Source organism: Hypanus sabinus, chromosome 16 (genome assembly GCF_030144855.1).
Source record: "Hypanus sabinus isolate sHypSab1 chromosome 16, sHypSab1.hap1, whole genome shotgun sequence".
Classification (NCBI taxonomy): domain Eukaryota; kingdom Metazoa; phylum Chordata; class Chondrichthyes; order Myliobatiformes; family Dasyatidae; genus Hypanus; species Hypanus sabinus.
The window spans coordinates 29,183,384-29,205,285 of record NC_082721.1 but is presented as its reverse complement, the minus strand read 5'-3'; the positions used below and the strand labels follow the sequence as shown (position 1 = coordinate 29,205,285).

The 21,902-nt window shown below is 44.6% G+C and overlaps 1 protein-coding gene across 5 annotated transcripts in view; it reads left to right on the top strand.

The window, feature by feature from the left end:
- LOC132406161 (protein ENL-like) overlaps positions 1 to 21,902 on the top strand; it is a 110,738-nt gene that overhangs the window by 39,766 nt on the left and 49,070 nt on the right. For all 5 annotated transcript variants that reach the window (XM_059991438.1, XM_059991439.1, XM_059991441.1 and 2 more), the window contains exon 2: positions 6,573 to 6,753. In XM_059991438.1, the coding sequence (XP_059847421.1) occupies positions 6,573 to 6,753 (181 nt within the window). The remainder of the gene's footprint in view (positions 1 to 6,572; positions 6,754 to 21,902) is intronic.

The window sequence follows — 21,902 nt, the reverse complement described above, 5'->3', positions numbered from 1 at the left end:
AGATCTATTCGTCACTTCTGCTGGAACCAGGGCAACTCATTCGGCATCTCCCATAGCTACAGCTACAAGCAGCACCCAAGAAGGGCAGGGGGGCAGTAAGTGCGTATGGGTCACACACCGCTCTGATCACCCACAGCGTTGAGGAAGTACCTCTGCCAAAATGTGGTGACGTTGTAGCAGTTGGCGTAACACTATTACAGTGCTAGCAACCTAGATCCATTTCCGCCGCTGTCTGAAAGGAGTTTGTACGTTCTCCCCGTCACCGTGTGAGCTTCCTCCCACATTTCAAAGACGTATGAGTTGGTAGGTTAACTGGTCAGATGGGGTGTAATTAGGTGGTGCAGGCTCATTGGGCCGGAAGGACCTGTTAGCGTGTGTATTTCTAAATAAAATGTCCCTAGCGGTTCAGGGAGTTGACACTACCCTTTTCTGGAGGGTAAATGCTGCCCTTGCTAATGATGTCCACAACATTAATGATGTGACAAGTAGACCATAAGATGTAGGAGCCATTTGGCCCATCGAGTCTGTTCCGCCATTCAATCCTGGCTGTCCCTGCTGTACTTTTATTTACTCCTTTCTGCTCTGCTCCCGCTACTGATTGGGCCGCCAGAATGACAGCGAATGCCTGCGAAGCTCTTCTTTTAAACGAGCGCTGCCGACCTGCGGGAATCCTCCTCGCTGTGTGCTGCTCCCGCTGGAACGATCAACTGGTAGGGTGTGGGGAGAAAGGCTGAATGAGGGTGGAGAACAGTTGAGAATGATGATTTGCATGTGCTTCATGTTCCAGTGGGCAGACTACTAAACACGTAAGGAAGTGAGGTATGATGCAAATTCTCTTGTTTCCATAGATAGAAGCATCCTGCTCTCACTGAGTATCACCTCTTCCTGAAGAATGAGGGATCTTGCTCCTTTACGTACCGATTTTTTTACATCAGTGTTCACTGGAGACTCCTGTGAGTCCCAGGCCTGGACCTGCTCTCTGTACTTTCTTGTTTTTAGATCCAAGCTGGCAGCATCTTTTGTGGAACACTGGTGCCTGCGCTTCCCTCATTGGGATTTCACCGGAGGCCTGTTGACCAAACACGACGACAGTTCCTTTGGGAGTGTAATCTTGGCAGACACTTCATGTTGGACCAGGATGAATAGAGTCAACACTTCCATAATGGGAGTCTGTGTTGTTTTCGTTTATCTGAGATGAAATAACAGAATGCTTCATGCCCAGTCATTGTTGGAAATTTCTACAATTAACACTGAAAATGTACACTCAGTGGCTTCCTGTCCCTAATGCAGTGGCCGTTGAGTGTATTTCAGTATGCTCATGGTCTCCTCTGCACACCACTGTTGTAACATCTGGTTATTTGAGTTGCTGTCACCTCTCAGCTTGAACCAGTCCAGCCGTTCTCCTCTGACCACTCTCTCAATAACAAGGTGTTTTCACCCACAGAACAGGATGTGTTTTGTTTGTTTATCGCCCTGTTCTCTGTAAACTCTGTGCATGAAAATCCCAGGAAATCTGCAATTTCTCAGAAACGGAACCCACCCTGTCCGGCACCAACAATCGCTCCATGGTTGCAGTCACTTGGGTCACATTTCTTCCCCATTCTGATCTTCAGGCCGAGCCACACCTGAACCTCTTGACTATATCTGCATGCTTTTAGGCATTGTTGCTGCCATATGATTGGCTGATTAGATATTTGTATTAACAAGCAGGTGTACCTACTAAATAGCCACTGAGTTTATTTCACACGGATGACTTTTCGCTTGTTTTGAAGTACCAACGAGCTGAACTCATTCCCAATTCCCTACCGCTTACTTCTGTGCGTCTTCCTGCAACCGTGACTCAAGATAGTGTAACGCCCTGGTTACGATTTTCACTGCTCTGCTATAGGTATTTTATTTTAGCAGTTCTGTAAGAGCAGCCTGTTCTGCTTTCAGAGTGGCTTTGTTGTTCAGCTTAGGAATGTGATGTCAGCCAGTCAGGATGGTGGAATTGGGAGAAGGTTCTAGAGAACGCTGGGCGGAGAGGTTTTATCAGGGTCGAAGGTGCGGGTCGAGCTCTTTTTGGCAGGAGCTGGTAGAAGACTGGGAGGAAGATGGCTGAGGAGGCCGTCCCTGTTGCACAAGGTTCTTTGTGCAAATGAATGGCTTCAAGGAGGAAGGACCAATGTTCCCGTGGGAGACCCGTTGGTTTGAGATGGATTTCGAGCAATATTGGGAAGATGGTGTGTGCTTTCGCGCCAGCTGAGGGTCCAGCACGCGAGTTACAGCCAACTTCAAGATGAGCTCCAACTTGCGTGCATATTTGACTGTTTAATTATAAAGGGGCCTTTTTTTTGTTTTTTTTAAAGTAACTCTTTGATTAAGTTAACGTTCATAAATATACTCCCGTTATAATTGTCTGCAATGTATAATCTGTTATTTCTTGCCGATGGGCGATTGCTGGGGGGGTGGTGTTGTAGTGAATCATGCAGTATTCACACAAACTGGGGTTTGGGTGGGTGAGACATCCCAACCTCAGGGATTTGGCGGGTATACACTCTGGACGTATGGAGCCTAAGAAAGGTGGGTTTCTCGCTGTAGAGTTCTAACCAGCTGCATTTCCAGAGACGCCCAGTAGAAAGGGGGTTTCAATAACAAAGCCCCCAGGTGTCGTTTTATTTTGAGGTGCAACACACGTGACAGTTACAGAGATGTTGCTGCACACACGGACTGACTGTGGCCTTACTGTGAAGAAGTCCAGTATCCAACTGGATGTTGGTGTTGAGACCCACGAGTTAAAAACAAAGCAGAATAAGGTACAAAAACTGCCAAGCTCCAGTGTAGGTAAACCAAGTGCAAGATGACAGCAAGTTAGATTGAGGCCCAGTGTCCATCTTGTACGATTGGTCTATTCAAGGATAACAGTGAGATAGAAGCTGTCCTTGAGCATGTGATATGTGCTTTTGGGCTTTTGCATCTTCTGCGCAATGTGGGGGGGGGGGGGAAGAAGGGAGAATGTCCAAAAGCCATGAGAGCAGGATTACGCCATTCGGCCCATCGAGTGTGCTCCACCATTTCGTCATGGCTGATCCATCCTCAGTCTCCCGCCTTCTCCTCGTGCCCGGGTTGGGCGAGGTCTTTGATTATCTGGCTGCTTTACTGAGGCGTGGAGAAGTATAGACACAGTCCACAGGGAGTAGCCAGTCCCTGAAGTTCCTCATGATTTGTATGTACATTGTGGACAAGACCTTGTTTACAGTCGGTGGTCAGCCCAGACCCAGTGGGCCGGAGGGCCTGTTTCCATTGACTCTGAAATTGTAGTTGTATGCATTAAAATCCTGCTTGAGCTGTTGAAAGCCCCTCAGACAGAGTCATTTTAGCATTAACCTTGCTGAGTTGTATTAGTAATGAAAAGCGATATTTGCCTTATGGAAAATGTTTGAAAATGAGTCTGTAACACTGGTGTATAATTGGGCTATAAGGATCACGGCTGGATAGCTTTCCTTGTCCAAAGACTATGCAGAGAGCATTCCAGCATTCCTCCTTGTGACGTGGCAGGAAAATGCTTTTCTCAGTTACCCTAGGCTTTTTTTTAAAAAAAAGAAACAAATTCGAGCATCAGCAGGAAGTCTGCAGTTCAGAACACCATGCCTGTGTATTAAAGTATGAAAACCATTAACTTTTTGGGCTTGACTGCTTCAAAGCAAATGGCCAGACATGAAAGAAATTCTCCAGCAGAAATAGAGCCATTTGATGAATGATGTTAATATCATGATTAATTTGATAGCCAGGTCAATTAGAACCACAGTTGCTATTTTCTATTTTTGGTTCTTAATCAAAGGGAAGGACAGTTATTCACATTTTTAGCATTTGCAGTTAAATTTCCTTAATTTTCTTACTAGCCAATGAAGTGACATGCATTCTGAAGCCCATTTGGTTTAAATTCAGCTCTGTTACCGTGGTTTGTGTAATGCTTGTTTGACCATCACCAGTGCTGTTCATGGTCTTGTGATCCTATTGCTTTAAATTTAAATTCCGTGTCATCATCTTCAGATCACTTCTAACCTCACTCTGTATTCTGCTCCAGCCTTTCATGTTTCTGGCTGGCTGACCTTTGGCCTTTGATTTATTCCACTGCCTTGGCCAACAAGGCCTTTTCCTCCCCACCCCAAACTTCTGAGCTCATCCCTTCAAGGAACCTTTTTGGCCCTTGCTTGTGTCCTAGCTTTAGACTCCTGTATTCTGCCTTAAACATTTTCCTTTCTTGACTCTTTTTTTTTCACTCCTCCGGCACCCCCCCCCCCCCACCCCATCACTGCTAGCCCTCCCTATCACTAATGCAGTGACGATGGTATGTTTTTACTTCTGAAATCTCTCATTATGTGCAGTGTTTGTTCTAAGGGTGGGGTTTGGATGTTCCCGGGATGTGCTGATCTAGAACTTAGATTGGTACAGCATGCTATGGGCCTTTTAACCTACGATGTTGTACTGGCCTATATAGACCTACCCAAATCTAACCTTCTCTCCTTCACTCTCCTTTTTTCGTTGCATCCATTTGCCTGTCTAAGAGTTCCTTAAATGTATCTCACGCTTCAGCCTCAACACTATGCTTAACAGTGCTAATTTAAAGATTAAAGAAAGATTAACTTTTTATTTGTCACACGTACATTGAAACGTACAGTGAAGTGCATTGTTTGCGTCAAATCAGGATTGTGGTGGGCAGCCCAAAGTGTCAGCACACTTCCACCACCGATGTAGCAGGCCCACGATTCGCTAACCTCGACTGTGTGCCTTCGGACTGTGGGAGGAAACCGGAGCATTCGGAGGAAACCCATGTGGTCTCCAGGAGACTGTAATGGGAATGGAGTCCTGGCTCGTGGTCGCAGACGCTGTAACTGCGTTATGCTGACCGCTAGGCCACTGTGTTGCCCTGAACTACTAATGAATAGGCCACGACTCCAAAGATCGGCCTTTATTGTGTGGGGAGAGGTTGGAGGAGAGGTTTTGGGATTCCTTTGTGGTGACGGGGACCCTGAGGATTTCTGTGGGGAGGACAGCGAGGGCTGGAAAACTTCTGTAAAGCTTCCCTGAGTAACTACAGCAAAAGTGGCTCCTCTTCCCACTTCTGATCACGCAGGGTCCACCCCCCCCCCCCCCCCGCCCAACATTGAGATAAGTGACTCCCGTTACTGCTTTCATCCTTATTGGGTACAGTTTGTTGGAGACTTTTGCCCAGATTTCTAACGTCGCACTAGGTTTTGCTAAAAATTACAAGGTGGTGGAGGGTTACAGCTGAGGCTGGCATTTCAAATATAGTCGATGCTTTTAAGCAGCCCATTGGCATGGGTTAGGTTTTGATTTTACCTTTCCTGTGTCTGAATTTACCAATGAAACTGTGAGTGTGGGGAGGGAGGGGAAATTATAACTGTCACTTTGTTCTCAAATTCAGTAATGTTCTTCAACCTTTGTGCAAGTCAGTTAATGATTAAGACATAATTACTTAAGCAATTTTAATTTGTGTTTGTGTTGGGAATACAGAGGCAAGTGTTGGGATTGTTTTATAGAAACCGGGCGCTATCTAAGCCTTATCTCTTTTTAGTAATTCACTACAAAGTTATCTTGGCGAGGCTTGTACAAGCCTTTCCATTTGCAAAGCCTCATTTGGTAGCTTTGACACTGTTCTGTCGGGGCATTGTCTTAGACCCAATCCCATAATCACTTGGTTTGTTAATGCACCATGAGATTAAAAGTAAAGACGGTGTGGGCATCGGTGGACTCTGTGCAACAACTCCACAAGTGAAGCAGCCCTTGTCTATGTGAAGCAAGACCTGGAGAATGTTTGGGGCTGGACTAACAGGTGGCAAATAACATTTTGAGCCACCAAAGTGCTTTTCAGTAGCAATCTGTAATTGGCGGTTAGCGTAATACTATTACAGTGCCTGCAGCCCGCAAGGACTTTGTATGTTCTCCGAAACGTCACACGTTTCCTCCGGTGATCTGCTTTCCTATCACATTCCAAAGATGTATGGCCAATCACATGGGTGCAATTGGGTGGCGTGGGCTTGTTGGACCACAAGGCCTTGTTGCTGTTCCTCGGTCAAAGGTTTGTCTGTAATTTGTTTTAAATCTCTCTTTTCTAATAACCAGTTTTAGAATTGACATCCTAATAAACATGATACAGTAAACCCTTACCGAAGGAGATGCATTTAGCAGCAGATAATTCGCATTTGCTGCATGCAGCCGGGCAGTAGAACGCACTCCACCAGGAACTACAAGAGCAGTAAGTCAGATATTGAATCAGCCATCAGCTGACAGTCGTCAAGGATAAATGTGAGGAGTTGATCTCTGAAGTCTGAAGGCAAAAGCCAAACGGGCCTTCCGATCAAAACTGCAGTGGCTGAATTGGGAGTTACCTCTGACAGGTGGTGAATAGTATTCAGAGTAATTTTGGAAGCACTTTTACATAACCCGAAAGGAAAAAGTACAGCTCCTTGGCGGGAGAGAGGGTGAGTACGGATGCCACTGATGGCTGTAATGGAATGCGTGATGTCGGTCTGCATCTTTATTGTGTTCCTTTCTGTGGTTGTTTACAGTGCACCGTGCAGGTAAAACTGGAACTAGGCCATCGAGCCCAGCTTCGGAAAAAGCCGACGAATGAAGGATTCACCCATGACTGGATGGTGTTTGTTAGAGGACCAGAACAGAGCGATATTCAGCACTTTGTGGAAAAGGTGGTTTTCCGGCTGCATGAGAGTTTTCCGAAACCTAAACGGGGTGAGTGGAGCTTTTTAATAAGTGTTTGCAACGTCTGCCTTGTGTCTAAAATCGCTTTGCTGATTCCCCCCCCCCCCCCCCCCAATGATTCTTGTTTCTAGGATTAAGATAACTGGCACTGAAGAAAGGTTTAAGGAAGCACCTGTAGCATTCAGTCAAAGTTGTTGGGGTTGGTTACGTGGGACAAAACTATAAGCTAATTTCCAGTGTTTCTTTGGTTCCTCAAATAATTGTGACTGCTTAGTCCTCGGTGGTGCTGACGGGAATTGCTGCTGCTCATGTATGCACCCTCGTTAGGACAAAGTTTTTATTCCAAAATTCTTGTTATCACGGTCAGTAGATCGTCAAAGATGTGGTCTTTTGTTTAATGATCCAAAATAAATCTGCTTTCAAGTCTTTGCCTTGCTGCCGGAATCTCTTCTCTTTACACGTCAAGCCCTATTCACTCATCACCCTTGTGCTCTGTGACCTAGATTCCTCTACAGTCCACCCAAGGCCTTGAAAATAATGTATGAAATCTGAGTGCTCTCATCTCTCCGTGGCCATTATAACCACCTTCTGCAGGACTGTAACCCTCCTGTCGCCCCCAATTATTCCTCCTCTTCCCCCACCCTCACTCCACCTGCACATTACAATATGCCTTGAGTAATGAATGTAATCAATGCCTTAACCCTGTACTAACCCCTTTCAGCCTCCACTCCTTCAAAATCTGCTTCTTTGTCCAAGATTTTGGTTAAAAGTCATATTGTCTCTAATATCTTGATGCCAGTTTTGTGGCTGGCTTGACTGCTGTGAGGTCCCTTTTGGATATTTTAATAAACTTGTCATTTCAATACAATGTTTGTTTCCTTCTGTTGTGTGGTATTTCTCTGTATTTCCCTTTTTGTTTCTTGTCCCCATTTCATGAGGCCATTTCTTTTCTCTTCCATTGTACATCTCCCTCAGCTTTTCACCCCTTTATTTCTGTGCCTGCACCCTAATTTGTATTTTTTCACTGTCCTGTTGTTTATCATTTTGTTCTGTAATGTCTTGCTCTTCCTCCACAAACTGCTGAAAGTGAATTTATTATCAAAGTACGTATGCTGTGTACAAGCTTGAGATTCGTCTTGCAGGCAGTCACAAAACAAACATGAGAGAAGCAACATGCGCAGAATGCGGGAGGAACTCAGCAGGCCAGCCAGCATCGATGGAAAAGAGTGCAGGCGACCCGTCATCAGGACTCAATCCCTTTTTGAAAAGAAAACCCACACAGCAAAACCTGTCAAAGTGAAGCCTGTCCAGGAGTCCAATAGTCACAGGGCAACAATTGGCCGTGTGGGACCCAAGACTCCTGCCCCTCCCGTGCAATGGTGGCAGCGGGAAGAGAAGGAGATCGGTCCAATGCAGGCAGACAGCGCTGCACACCCGTTCATTTTCCGTGCTTATCCTCAACGATTTTAATCTTGCTCAATGCTTTAATCAGCGCAGAGTAATGGAGCCCACCACGGGTTCACCTTTTGCCACTGGGCCTCGGTGAAGTGTCCATCCCCAGTGACGGCCGCCCCGGGTGTACTGGCGCACCGGAGAGTCTAGTTCGCAGAATGCCCCAGGAGATCGCAAAAGCACCAGATCGTTTAGTTGACATCCTTTAGAAGGGAGTTTACAGCCTGCAGCGAACGCAGTTCAGAAGAAGTACATTTAGAAGATTAAAAATATCTAGTAGTTTTGTGAGCTGCCTACAACATGTCGCCGTTGGTCACTGGTGCCATTTCGTTACCCCTCTTGCATCCTAATCCCCATCTGATGTTTTGCCATCAGAAGTTTTTCTCTGGTTCTCATGATCATCTACCCTTCCCTACTTTATGCTTTCACCCACTCCTCTGCCTCCGCTTGATGAAACTCGAGTGTTACCCATGACTGAGTCATAGCCAGGTACTCATCTCACTCAGAAATGTAAGGGCAAACTTCATCTGATATTCCAGTGGATTACTGGGGGTAAACACAAAGTACACTGCAGATGCTGTGGTCAAATTAACACGTACAAACAAGTTGGATGAACTCAGCAGGTCGGGCAGCATCTGTTGAAAGGAGCAGTCAACGTTTCGGGCCTTCGTCAGGGTCTCGGCCCGAAACGTTGACTGCTCCTTTCAACGGATGCTGCCCGACCTTCTGAGTTCGTCCAGCTTGTTTGTACGTGTTGATTACTGGGAGAGCACTACAATTTTTAAGGAACCATCTTTTGGAAATGTTAAACGCACACCCTGATTGTTTTCTTAGTCAGGTATAATAGCTGTGGAGATCTCCTGATGCTGAATATTGTTTACCTCCTGCTCAACATGTCAAGAAACAAGAGGATTCAATTATTATTGTTTTTCTCTTTGAGAGCTTGTTGTTCACACTGTGGCTGTTGTGTTCTCTTCATTGCTACTGTGTTGGTACTTCAAAGGTATTTCGTTGACTGCAAGGCATTTCGGGAAATCTAAAAGGCACTATAAGAATATAAAATTTTCTTTAGATCATGTTGGTTTCCATCTACTTTTCCACGCTACTCCTTATCTGAGTCTGTCAAAAAAAATCACAACAGGACTTGATCGCGCCACTGTCTGTGAGGATTTTGTATGTTCTCCCCGTGACCGCATGGGTTTCCTCCCACAGCCCAAGATGTACCGGTTGGTAGGTTAATTGTTCATTGGTTAGGTTAGGGTTAAATTGGGGGTTGCCGGGCAGCGCAGCTTGAAGGGCTGACTCCATGCTGTATCTCAATAAATAAATACATTTCAGAGTGATTTAAGTATCAGACCATCTTATTGAAGGCCTTGTGTAACTTGATGTTCGTCCCTCCCATCCCCCCCATCACCTGATGGCCCCTTTATTTCATAAACTTCCTTTTGCTTGTTTCAAAGTCTTGAGTTCAAGTTCACAGCAGGTCTTGATCCAGCTCTTTTAAAAGCACCTGTTAGGTCTGAGCCAACTCTTCTACTGAAGAAGACAAAAGGGGTTTGCACCCCAGAATGAGGCCATTCATCCCACCGTAATAACGTCAAACCAAAAATGCTGTTCCTCTTCTGTAGTGTCGGATCTTCAGTGACTTATCCAGATAGTCTTTAAAAGTGATGAGGGTTTCTGTCTTCACTGTCAGTAAGTTCCAGATCTCTACTCTCTCATCTTCTATCAAGTCCATCCCCTTCACTTGCTTCCAGTGACTACTATTTGTGGAGAAGTAAATTCATTTTTCAATTTCTGACCCAGATCAAGGATTGTGAACATACTGACCATGCCCTTAAATCCTGGATCCATTCACCTTACTTAAAGAAACACAAACAAAATGCTGGAGGAACTCAGAAGACCAGGCAGCATCTATGGAAAAGAGTAGTCGAGGTTTCGGGCCAAAACCCTTCGGCAGGACTGGTACAGACAACGTTTTGGGCTGAAACCCTTCGGCAGTTACAAAACACACACAAAATGCTGGAGGAGCTCAGTAGGTCAGGCAGCGTTGATGGATTACCTGAAGTTGTGTACTCAGCTAGGTTTTTTGGATAGCTGAGTACATAAATCCATCAAATCTGTCATCACATCTCCTGAGGAGGATCATCATTATGTGCCACGTCGTATGATGTGGGCGATTGTGGTCTTATTACCGTGATTGTTCTGTGCAAATTTTTCTACTGAAGTGGTTTGCCATTGCCTTCTTCTGGGCAGTGTCTTTACAAACTGGGTGATCCCAGCCATTATCAATACTCTTCAGAGACTGGCATCAGTGGTCACATAACCAAGGCTCGTGTTACGTACCAGCTACGCGTATGACCCTCTACCACCTGATCCTGTGGCTTCATGTGACTCTGATCGGGGGAGGGGTGAAGCGGCTGCTACATTTTGCCCTACGGGTGATCTGCAGGCTACAGAGGAAAGGAGCACCTTAATGCCTCCTATGGTAGAGACGTATCTCCACCGAAGGAGGATAAGGGGAGTGAATGAATGGGACGCTGCTACCTGCAAGTTGAATACCATGTTAACTTGGAAATCCCAGATCTGACCAGCCAACGTCCCAACGATGGTTCAGGGAGGTAACACCCCTTCACCCCGGTGCAATAAATACTGGCTTGCTATAGATGCCCAGCACCTTGAAAAAGGAGAAAATAGTCAATATTTACACCTCTTTCTTGCACCAACTCTTTCTGTTCTCTATCCTTCAGTCCTTGTATTTGATTATGGCTCAATGGCATCTGCACAACAGGGACCAGATGGCAGGGTGCTGACAGCAGAAGCTATCATAGTGTTGAAGAAATGTGTGAGTGAGGAATGGAAATGCTAAACGCTGAGGTTTGGGAATGGCGGGGTGTGGGAGTTAGCCTACACAACTCCTTTTCACTGATTGACAAAGATCTGTAGAACAGCCCCCTTCTGAACATCTACTTTTTACGACTAATTACTGTTTGTACTTCAAAAGGATAGCAAAGATGGGCAGAATGGAATTTAAGGATTAGATAACATTAGAGCAAATGCCAGAAAAGAATGTTTAATTGTCACCCAAGCAAGTATAAAGGACATGAGCATGGGAATTCAACTGTATGCTTTCAAATGTTTGCTGTTGTGTGCTGGGGCAGCAGGCTGAGGGTAGCAGACACCAACAGAATCAACAAACTCATTTGTAAGGCCAGTGATGTTGTGGGGGTGGAACTGGACTCTCTGACGGTGGTGTCTGAAAAGAGGATGCTGTCCAAGTTGCATGCCATCTTGGACTATGACTCCCATCCACTCCATAATGTACTGGTTAGGCACAGGCGTACGTTCAGCCAGAGACTCATTCCACTGAGATGCAACACTTGAGCATCATAGGAAGTCATTCCTGCCTGTGGCCATCAAACTTTACAACTCCTCCCTCAGAGTGTCAGACACCCTGAGCCGATAGGCTGGTCCTGGACTTATTTCCACTTGGCATGATTTACTTATTATTATTTAATTATTTATGGTTTTATATTGCTATGTTTCTACACTATTCTTGGTTGGTGCGACTGTAATGAAACCCGATATCCCTCGGGATCAATAAAGTATGTCTGTGTATAAAACACTTATTTTTCACTAATATGCAGCTCAAAATTAATATTCAATTTTTCTTCAAATTTCCAGGTCATTGAAATGTTTTACCAACTATCTTTTGTTGTGAGTCACTTATATTATTTCAAAAACATTTTCATAAATGAACAGTACTCTGCAGAAGTGTTAGGCTCATATAATCAAGACTTTTGCACAGTACTGTAGGAACTTTATGTATTGTACTGCACTGCTGCGAAAAAAATAAAGCAAGTTTTATGACATCTGTGAGTGATGATAAACCTGATTCTGATGTGGGTCTCTATTGTGGACTGAGAGTGGGAAAGAGGCAGGTTGAAGCCAGTCACGGTTGGGAAAACGGGAAGGGAGTGGGAAGCACCAGAGAGACACCCTGTAATGATCAATAAACCAGTTGTTCAGAATCAAATTACCTTGCCTGGTGTCTCAGGGCTGGGTGTGTCTGCACCTGCACCACCCCCTGCCTTCTGTCCCATACCACCAGGTTCAGGAACAGTTTTCAGCCATCAGGTTCCTTGAACCTGTGTGGATAACTTCTCTCACCTCAACTGATTCTACGACCAATCGACTCACTTTTAAAGGTTCCACAACACATGCTTTACTTAATTATTTTTTTATCTGTATGATTTGTCATCTTCTGCTCATTAGTTGCTTGTCAGACTCTGTTGGTCTCTCATTCATCCTTTTGTATTTCTTTGTTCTGTTGTGAAAGCTTGAATTTCAGGGTAGTATATGGTGATGTAAATGTACTTTAATAATTCATTTACTGAGCTTTGATCTTCTCTTTCTGCATTCAAAGAGGGAATGGATATGAGGGAGAAGCTTGGAAGCAAAGAGTTCACAGGCCTCAGCTCTTTGACTCAGAATCTTCCAATGTTATCTGATTGAGAGCCTGCTCCTTGGAGCAGGATGAGATGTGATTTATGCTTCTCCTTCCAAAAGAACATAAGAAATAGGAGCAGGAGGAGGCCATCTGGCCCATTGAGCCTGCTCCGCCATTCAATAAGATCATGGCTAATCTGACCATGGACTCATCTCCAGCTGCCTTAATTCCCCTACTGTGCAAAAATCTGTCCAACCTTGTCTTAAATATTTTTGCTGAGGTAACCTCCACTGCTTCATTGGGCAGCGAATTCCACAGATGGAGCACATAATTCCGTGGCCATGAGAAGGAGGGTGATACTGTAATGTCCTCACAGATGGATGTATCAAGGATCTGTGAAACCACCTGTGGCAGTCTGTATGACAGCACAACCCACTGGAACATTCTGCAGCATTGATAACAGGGTGCAGAAGAGTTTGGGCCAGCCCAGGTTCTCTGTCCTGTTCCCCAATGTATCTGACTCAGCTGTTGGCGATCTGGTTCAGAGGCACCAAGATGTGTAACTAGGATTGCCCGGAGCAGACAGGCAAGGTTAAAGGAAAGTTGGAACTGAGGTAGCAGCACTCCCTCTTGATGAATGGCAGGAGTGTGGTTGTCACGTGTGAGGTGTTCTTGGTATTGCTGTACTTGGTTCAGATGGTGCCCATACCTTGCTCCTCCACCGCAGCAGTCGCCTGAGCAGTTTTCAGTTTCATCTGCGGATCCAAGGTCACAAAACACAAGTCCCCAGACAGCAGGATTGGGTGAATGATGTGCCTCGTGTACACGCTGAATTGCCTCTCTGTACTCCATTCAGTTTGACACCAGGCACTGACTGTCCTTTATGGAGAAGCTATCTCAGTAAAACTTCGTCCACGAGCCATTGTTAGCATGGAGAGGACTGCAGACGGATGCAGTGGATTTTGTGGGATGGCCCCTGAGTGGGCTGTCAGAACCAGCTGACCAGAAGCTGCCAGCATGTTCCAGGATTTTCAAGATGTACAAACAAGCTGGATGAACTCAGCAGGTCGGGCAGCATCCGTTGAAAGAAGCAGTCGACATTTCGGGTGGAAACCCTTCGGAAGTCCCAGGATTTTGCTTGTCTGCTTGTGACAGGGGTCCTCCTGGCAAGTACTCCTGCATAGTCGAGATCTCACTCCTGTGTCGGCTCGGTTTGAGTTCAGCTTTATTGCTACCATGGGCACAAACACACCCAGTTTGAATGCCACAAAGATAAACATATTCGGAGTACCTGCACAGTATGTTACATGGTAAGTGGCATGGTAGCGTAGTGGTTAGCACAATGCTTTACAGTACAGGCGACCCGGGTTCTATTCCCACTTCTGCCTGTAAGGAGTTTGTATGCTCTCCCAGCTTCTCCCACGTGCTCCAGTTTCCTCCCACAGTCCCAAAGCTACCTGCTGGTTGGCTAATTGGTCATTGCAAATTGCCCCGTGATTAGGCTGGGGTTAAACTGGGGGAATTGCTGGGTGGCGTGGCTTGAAGGACTGGAAGAGCCTATTCTGTGCTGTATCCCAACAAATACATGTGGACAAACGTGTTAATTTATGTTGATGTTGGCTTAGATTTGCAAAACAGCACTAATGCACGATTGAGACAGAGGAATTTAAAAAATATAATCTAAGGTAGTGTTAAGGTTTTTTTTTAGGTCAGTTGAAGAAGTTGTTGATGGCAGTGGACAAGAAACAGCAGTTGAACCTTAAGGTGTGGGTCTTTAGGCTTCTATATCTCTTTCCTTATGGGAAGAAGGCATGCCCGGATGGTGAGGGCCCTTGGTTGATGTTGCCTTCCTGAGGTATTGCCTTTTGTGGATACCCTGGATGGTGAGAAGAGCTCTACCATGATGGCACTGGCGGAGTGCATCTCTCTCGATAGACTCCTCCACTCCTGTGCATTGACTGGAGTTTCCATGATGTATCCAGTCAGAATGTACCCCGATGGAAGTTTGTCAATCTTTGACAAGCCAAATCTCCTTGAGTTTCACTCTGGTGTGCCAGCTTCATGGTTGCGTCTATAAACTGGCTGCAAGATGTCGACACCCAGGAAATTGAAGGTGCTCACCCTTTCTACCGCAGACCCTTCAGTGAGGACAGATGAGCGTTTGACCACCCTTTGACAAGTCCACAGTCAGTTTTTTGGCCTTTATGACGTCGAGCACAGGTTATTCTGACACCATGCGAGCATTTGACCTATCCCCCTGGTCCTGGTGCCTGGACCAAGTGCCTGGTCCCCCTTGTAACCCGAGAGATTTTCAGCGCCTGTGCTCTGCGTACTTCAGAGTATGACGGAGGAACCTGTCCTGGACCACATAAGAGCAATGCTATCTGTGGTTGAACATTCCTAAGGCACTTGGTAGGCCCAGCTGTCATTAAGAACGACACCAACTCCCACTCAATGCTTTCAGACTGGCTTCTAATCACTCTTTTACATACATATAAATATGAGGGCAAACCTTGGCCCGTGTGCCTAGGTGCAAAGAATTTTGTTGGCACGTGGCGTGCAAGACTGATCTTAATCCCTTAATCCCCACCCATAATAAAAAAAATACATAATGATTATCTTTACTGTCAAATGAAGCAAGGAATGAGTTTTTTTTTTACAACCCAAGAACAGTGAAGTACTTTCACAGGAAACATTTCATACTGGCTTGGCACCAGCTAGAAGGTTGTGGAGAGCACATTGACATTTGGATGGTTTGTTTTGAAATCCTCGCAGATCTGGTGTACCCATCGGGACTTGGATAGTAAACAGTTGGGCCAGTTGGCAGCGGCTTAGCTTTGCTTATATTTTTTTTTCTGTTGTTTCTGAGTGAACACTGGGTATTCAGTGATCAAGAACAGTAAATATTGCAATTGATTGCTTTACAGAGCTGCTCTATTTGGAAAACGTTGAAAGAGATTTGTTAGTGACGAGGTCGAAGCATAAAAATCCAGACGATGAGGTTCTGAGATTCCATTCCTGAGACTTCCAACTGTCTGAAAAATCTTGCAAAGGCAATGTTAGCACTGTTTTTAGCCATATATTTATGTGAGTCATTGGTTTCAGTGATGAACTTGGTCAGGTCTAATTATAGGAGACTTGCTGATGAAACTAGTTCTATGTGCATAGCTCTCTAAAGAACCAAATACAAGCTGGATATAAAATATAAAATATTTGGGGCAGAACAAAAGTCTCACTGAGAGTAAAGTGTGTTTCTTTTCCTTTTACTAGATTTTTTTAATGTGCATTAAAGCTTATAATTTCACATTCACGTTTACTATGTGAGGGACAATAATATTTAAAAATGAAGCTTTTTTAAATTGTCTTTTTAAATTAATTTTTGGACAGGTTTTCTAAAATGTGTGATTTATTTCAATCAGTCCCTGAGCATCAAATCAAAATATTTGATATATTTCAATGAATCCATGTAATCCATGGTTTTTCTTGTGTGGTCTGTTTTGTGCTTTTTCGTGATATCATTCCGGAGAACGTTGTCTCATTTTTTAACTGCATTGTATTTGTGGTTTATAAATGACGATAAACTAAATCTGAATCTGATCTGAATCTAAATAAGCTACAGGACTTGTTCTTTTTCCTTAAAGGTCCGCAATTATTGTTCCAATATATTAATCGACCCCTGTTCAAAATTAGCATGGCGTGCAAGAGAAATTTGTAAATGATTCTCACCATGAACCCTTTCAAAACAGCTTGCCACTCCTTCTCTGTACAATCATCTATGCACTCTCATCTCGCAGCAATGAGCACAGCACACAATCCATGCATGATTCTGATTTTTAAGATTGCACGAAGCATAAAAATTTAGAGAAATACTTAGTTACTGTAGGCAAAAGCAGAGGATACCTGATGTGCACAATACTTGGCATCACACACAAAATGCTGGTGGAACGCAGCAGGCCAGGCAGCATCTTTAGGGAGAAGCGCTGTCAGCGTTTCGGGCCGAGACCCCTCGTCAGGCCTTCTCCCTATAGATGCTGCCTGGCCTGCTGTGTTCCACCAGCATTTTGTGTGTGTTGTTCAAATTTCCAGCATCTGCAGATTTCCTCGTGTTTGCACAATACTTAGCATGATGACTTGAATTTGGCACCTGAGGCATCGCATGAAGCTAACACGAGTTCAATACGTAGCACAGTTCTTATGGTTTCTATGCATGTGACCATTTAATAGCGCGTTGGCTTGCTCATGGCTGAGATTCTTCTGGCTGACGAATGCAAAAGCCTCATGCAGAACATCTTGCAACAATTCACACACTATGACAGCTCTCACTCTGTCTGACATTAATCCAAATGGGTGTTTTGCTCAGCTGCATGCACCAGATTTTTTAAAGTAGGCATGGTAGATAAAAGCCACCCAGGCAACCACTCTGAGCACATCATTTTATCTGTCTTTGCATCTTCAGCTGTAACCCCTGACCTGGAGTTAGCGGTACTTTCTTTTCTTGAAGGCCACAAAAAAATACAACAGCTGCTTTGCTGCTTCATTACCACTTCTAACACAAACTACTGCAATTTCTCCTGCTCGCTTACCACCATCATCCTGCAGATACCACTGGTACCAACCTCTCCCTTTCTCCACTTTGAATCTTAATCCAGAATTCAGATCTCCTGTGTCTTGGATATTCTGCTCTTTGTTGCATCTCTCCTGTTGAATGGACTTGTGTGATCTGGTTCCTCATTCCCAATCTTATTCCTCATCCATCACCTCCTCTTTGGAAAGTTATTTAACAGATGAGCCATCAAACGCCGAGGTTAAAGGTCTTCCAAATGTAGGAAGAATTTAAAGAATTTGCCTGGTTCCAAGGTCGTTTTAGTACATGCAAGTTTTGCTTTAGTCTTGCATCTTGGGGAATTTTGATTATTACTTGGGATCACGTGGGGAACCTAAAATGGAGTTTCCAGTCCCTTACAGTCTTGCATCACTGAGTAATTTTGACTAGGTCCTGTTTTCTGTACTGGGGTAGGCTTGATTAGATGGCTTTCCTTGTTCTAGTACACCCCTTCTGCACTGGACTAACACTCCTTATTCTCAAGTCATCCTTGGAAACGGAGTTGTTGGTATAAGCCAGTGCCACCTTCATAACGAACGTGAACAGCCTTCATGCACACACAGAGCCTGACTGCACTGGCCTATTTTACAGAGTCTATGAATATTAGTCCTCAGATAAAATTAGTAATGTTCCCAGGTACCTATTTCAAAGGGAATAGTAAGGAATATTCCATGCATACCCCACTGTGTATATTTAAAGAATAGTGACCTCTGATGTTTTCCCTAAATTTTCCTCAAATCACTAAAATTATACCCTCCTATTTGCCACTTGCATCATGGGGAAAATATGCTCATTATGCATTCTATCTGTGACTCTTCATCTTGTACGCTTTCATGTCACTTCTCCAAAGAGAAAAGCCCGAGCTCACTCAGACATGCTGTCTAATCCAGGCAGCATCCTGGTCATTCTGCTCTGCACCCATACTTTTCCAGATCGAACTTCATCTGCCACTTCTCAGCCCAGGTCTGTATTCTATCAATGTCCTGTTGTAATGTACGACAACCTTCTACTCTATCCACCACACCTCCAATCTTTGCAGGTGACCACAAACTTCCACTTCCTAATCCAAGTCAATTACAAAAAAAATCACAAAGAGCAGGGATCCCGGAACCAATCCCTGTGAAACACCTTGGGTCACCGACCAACCTTCAGCTAGTATATAATCCCTCTACAACCATCCTCTGCCTTCTGTAGACAAGCCAATTCCGAATCCACACAGCCAAGTTCCCCTGGATCTCATGCCTCCTAACTTTCAGTAGTAGCCTTCTCCGGGAAACCTTGTCAAACACCTTATAAAAATCCATATAGACCACATCCATCGCTCTTACCTTTATCAATTTGTTTTGTCATTTCCTCAGAGTTCACTGGCTTGTGAGACATGACCTACTCCTCACAGGCCGTGCTGACTCCTCGCAGGCCATGCTGACTCCTCGCAGGCCGTGCTGACTCCTCGCAGGCCGTGCTGACTCCTCGCAGGCCGTGCTGACTCCTCGCAGGCCATGCTGACTTCTCAAAGCCATGCTGACTCCTCGCAGGCCATGCTGACGCTTCTCCAAATGTTTGTAATACCTGTCTCTAAGAATATTCAAAAAAACTTCTGCCCACTCTTAAGACTCACTGGTTTATAATCCCTAGGATTATCCCCAATTATCTTTCTTGAACAAAGGGGTAAAATTTGCCACCCTCCAATCTTCTGGTACTATTGTGGCCAGTGTAACCAAAGACACAGCAATCTCTTTCCTCACTTCCTGTGGTAACCAGAGTGTATCCAGTCTGCCCTTGGGGATTGACTTAATGTTTGTAAAATGGTCCAGCAGATCTTTTTGTTCTTTAACAAAATCACTGTGCAATAGTCAGGCCATCATGACCACTTACAATTTCAAATTAAAATATTATTATTACTTACAACAGACTTGAGCCCCTGAGGGCCCACGACTCCTGCAATCGCCTGCTGTGACAATAGAAATGACATTCTGCTTCTCCAGGGTCACCCAGGCTGAACATAACTCTGGGAGAGGGGCAAGTAATTGGCCTGAGCAGAGCCCTTGACTGCCCATCGCCTGGACTCATGAATGACCAACTTGGCCGGGTCCAAGAGGAGTTGCCCTGACCGACTCATCCCTCTCTGCACCCAGTGACAGTGGATCAGGATCGTGGGGCTAAGATATAACCCGAACTTTAGGAGCAGATATGCAGAGTTTGCAGCCTCTCTCAGTCAGTGCCTGCAAGGTACACTAACTCCTCCCAACCACAGAAATGACAGGTGGCTCAGAAATCTATTGTACAGCATTGCTGTGTGTCTGAAGGTTGTTTATTGTATAAACAAGCAGTGGTAAATCAAGGCAACCGGACTTGTGTCGTCTAGAACAAAATCGCTGTGTTTTTCAAAACCTACAAACACACTCAGACAGAAACTTTTCCACCCCAAGCATCCCACACCCAAACGTTAAACAGAGCAATATTGTATATACTATCCAGTGCAATGAAAACGGCATAGATTGTACATCGGCCAGACAACACAACCGCTTCACAAACGGACGGCCCAGCATAGGAGAGCTAAATCCTCAGGACAAGACTCGGCTGTATGTCTACACCTAAAGGACAAAGGACACTTCTTTATTAACAATGTGCACATTTTGGACAGGGAGGACAGGTGGTTTGAAAGAGGGGTTAAAGAAGCCACCTTTTGTCAAACTGGAAGATCCATCCCCGAACAGAGGGGCTGAGGAATGACACCACCTATCAGCTACTTACACTGTGTTCCTAACATCTCTACCCCGGTGTCTCCACAACAGTTCACACCTCCATTCATGCAAAGATAAGACTAATGACCCTCTCATTCCCTCTGTGACTCCTAACAGCCCTCATGTGATTGCTATAACTTTGTTTTTATTAGTTTTTTTATACATTTTACAAATTAAAAAACCCCAAATCAAAATGAGGAACATTAATACAGTGCAAAATTAAGCATACAATGACAATATGATACAAAGAAAGAGAATTTTTAAAAAAAGCACCTAAATTGAAGACAAGTAAACTTAGTATCCTCCCCAAACCCCACAACACAAAAAAAACTCCAGACCAACCACAACACAATATAGAGAATATAAATCAGGACAATCAAACTCCCAGACTGTGAATACACTCAGCACCAGATAATTATGCCTACTACCAGAAAAAAAAGGGAGCTGAAAGCAAGGGACCGAAAGGAAAAAAAACCCTAGTCAAGAGGAAGGTTATGAAAGTACTCGATAAAAGGTCCCCAGACCTTATGGAACTTTAGATCCGAATTAAGAACTGAATAATGGATTTTTTCGAGGTCCAAACAGGCCATAATGTCGTTAAGCCATTGAACATGAGTGGGCGGGGCAACATCTCTCCATCTAAGGAGGATCAAGCGTCTAGCCAGGAGCGAGGCAAAGGATAATATTCGGCATTTGGTCGGACTCAAACGTAAATCTGTCTCGCCCCAGAAACCGAACAAAGCAATTAAGGGGTTTGGTTCTAGGTGCTGATTCAGAATATACGATAACGTAGTGAAGACATCTTTCCAAAATTTCTCCAAGCTAGGACAAAACCAGTACATATGAATGAGAGAGGCCTCGCCCCTCTTGCATTTATCACAAAGCGGAATAATGTTAGGGTAGAATCGAGATAGTTTAGATTTAGACATATGTATGAACAAGCTTAAACTGTAAAAGGCAATGGCGAGCACAAAGAGAGGTTGAGTTAACCGATTTGAGAATCGAGTCCCAACTCTCATCAGATAAGGAGGTATTTAAATCCTGCTCCCATGCCATTTTAATTTTATCCACAGGGGCCCATTGTAAGGCTGCTAGTTTATCTCAAATAATTGATATTAAACCTTTACCTAGTGGATTAATGGAAAGAAATAAGTCCATAGCATTTTTCGCAGGCATTTCAGGAAAGTTAGGAATTAGAGGAGCAATAAAGTGTCTAATTTGGAGATATCTAAAAAAATGAGCATTGGGCAGATTGAACTTAACAGAGAGCTGCTGAAAGATTGCTATAACTTTTAAAACAGCTCACTGAGTTTATAAGTTGGAAAACTGCCCACCATGGATCAGAACTGAAGAAGCCTCTCAGATGAATGGTGAAGCATCTTCTAGACAAGACAACCAGTCCAGTTGCCTTGATCTACTGCTGTTTGATATAACACCGCTCTCTGCAGTACCTTCCACTCCAGGTGCCCACTTATACAGGGGAAGGAAACCTGCGGAAAGGTTAGGGAGTTGCAGCCACTCTCTCCAAGCTGCTCACCCATCGAGAGATTTGTCATCTGACCGGGTATATTGCCTAGCACCTGATCCCTAACAGTAGATATCCTTGAGCCCTTCCCCGCAGGAGAGCTCAAGGTATTAGTTCAGAACCTTCTATTTGCATCGGGACCTTTTGTACCTAATAAAGTGGTCACTGAGTGTACATACTGTCCTGCTGCTGTAGCCCATCCACTTCATAGTTCGGCATGTTGTCCATTTGAGATGCTCTTCTGCACATCACTGTTGTAACGTGTGGTTATTTGAGTTACTGTTGCCTTCCTGTTTGCTTGAAACAGTATGGCCATTCTCCTTTGACCTCTCTCATTAACGAGTCACTTTCTCCCCCAAAATTGCTACTCAAGGTATATTTCTTGTTCTTCCGCACCATTCTCCA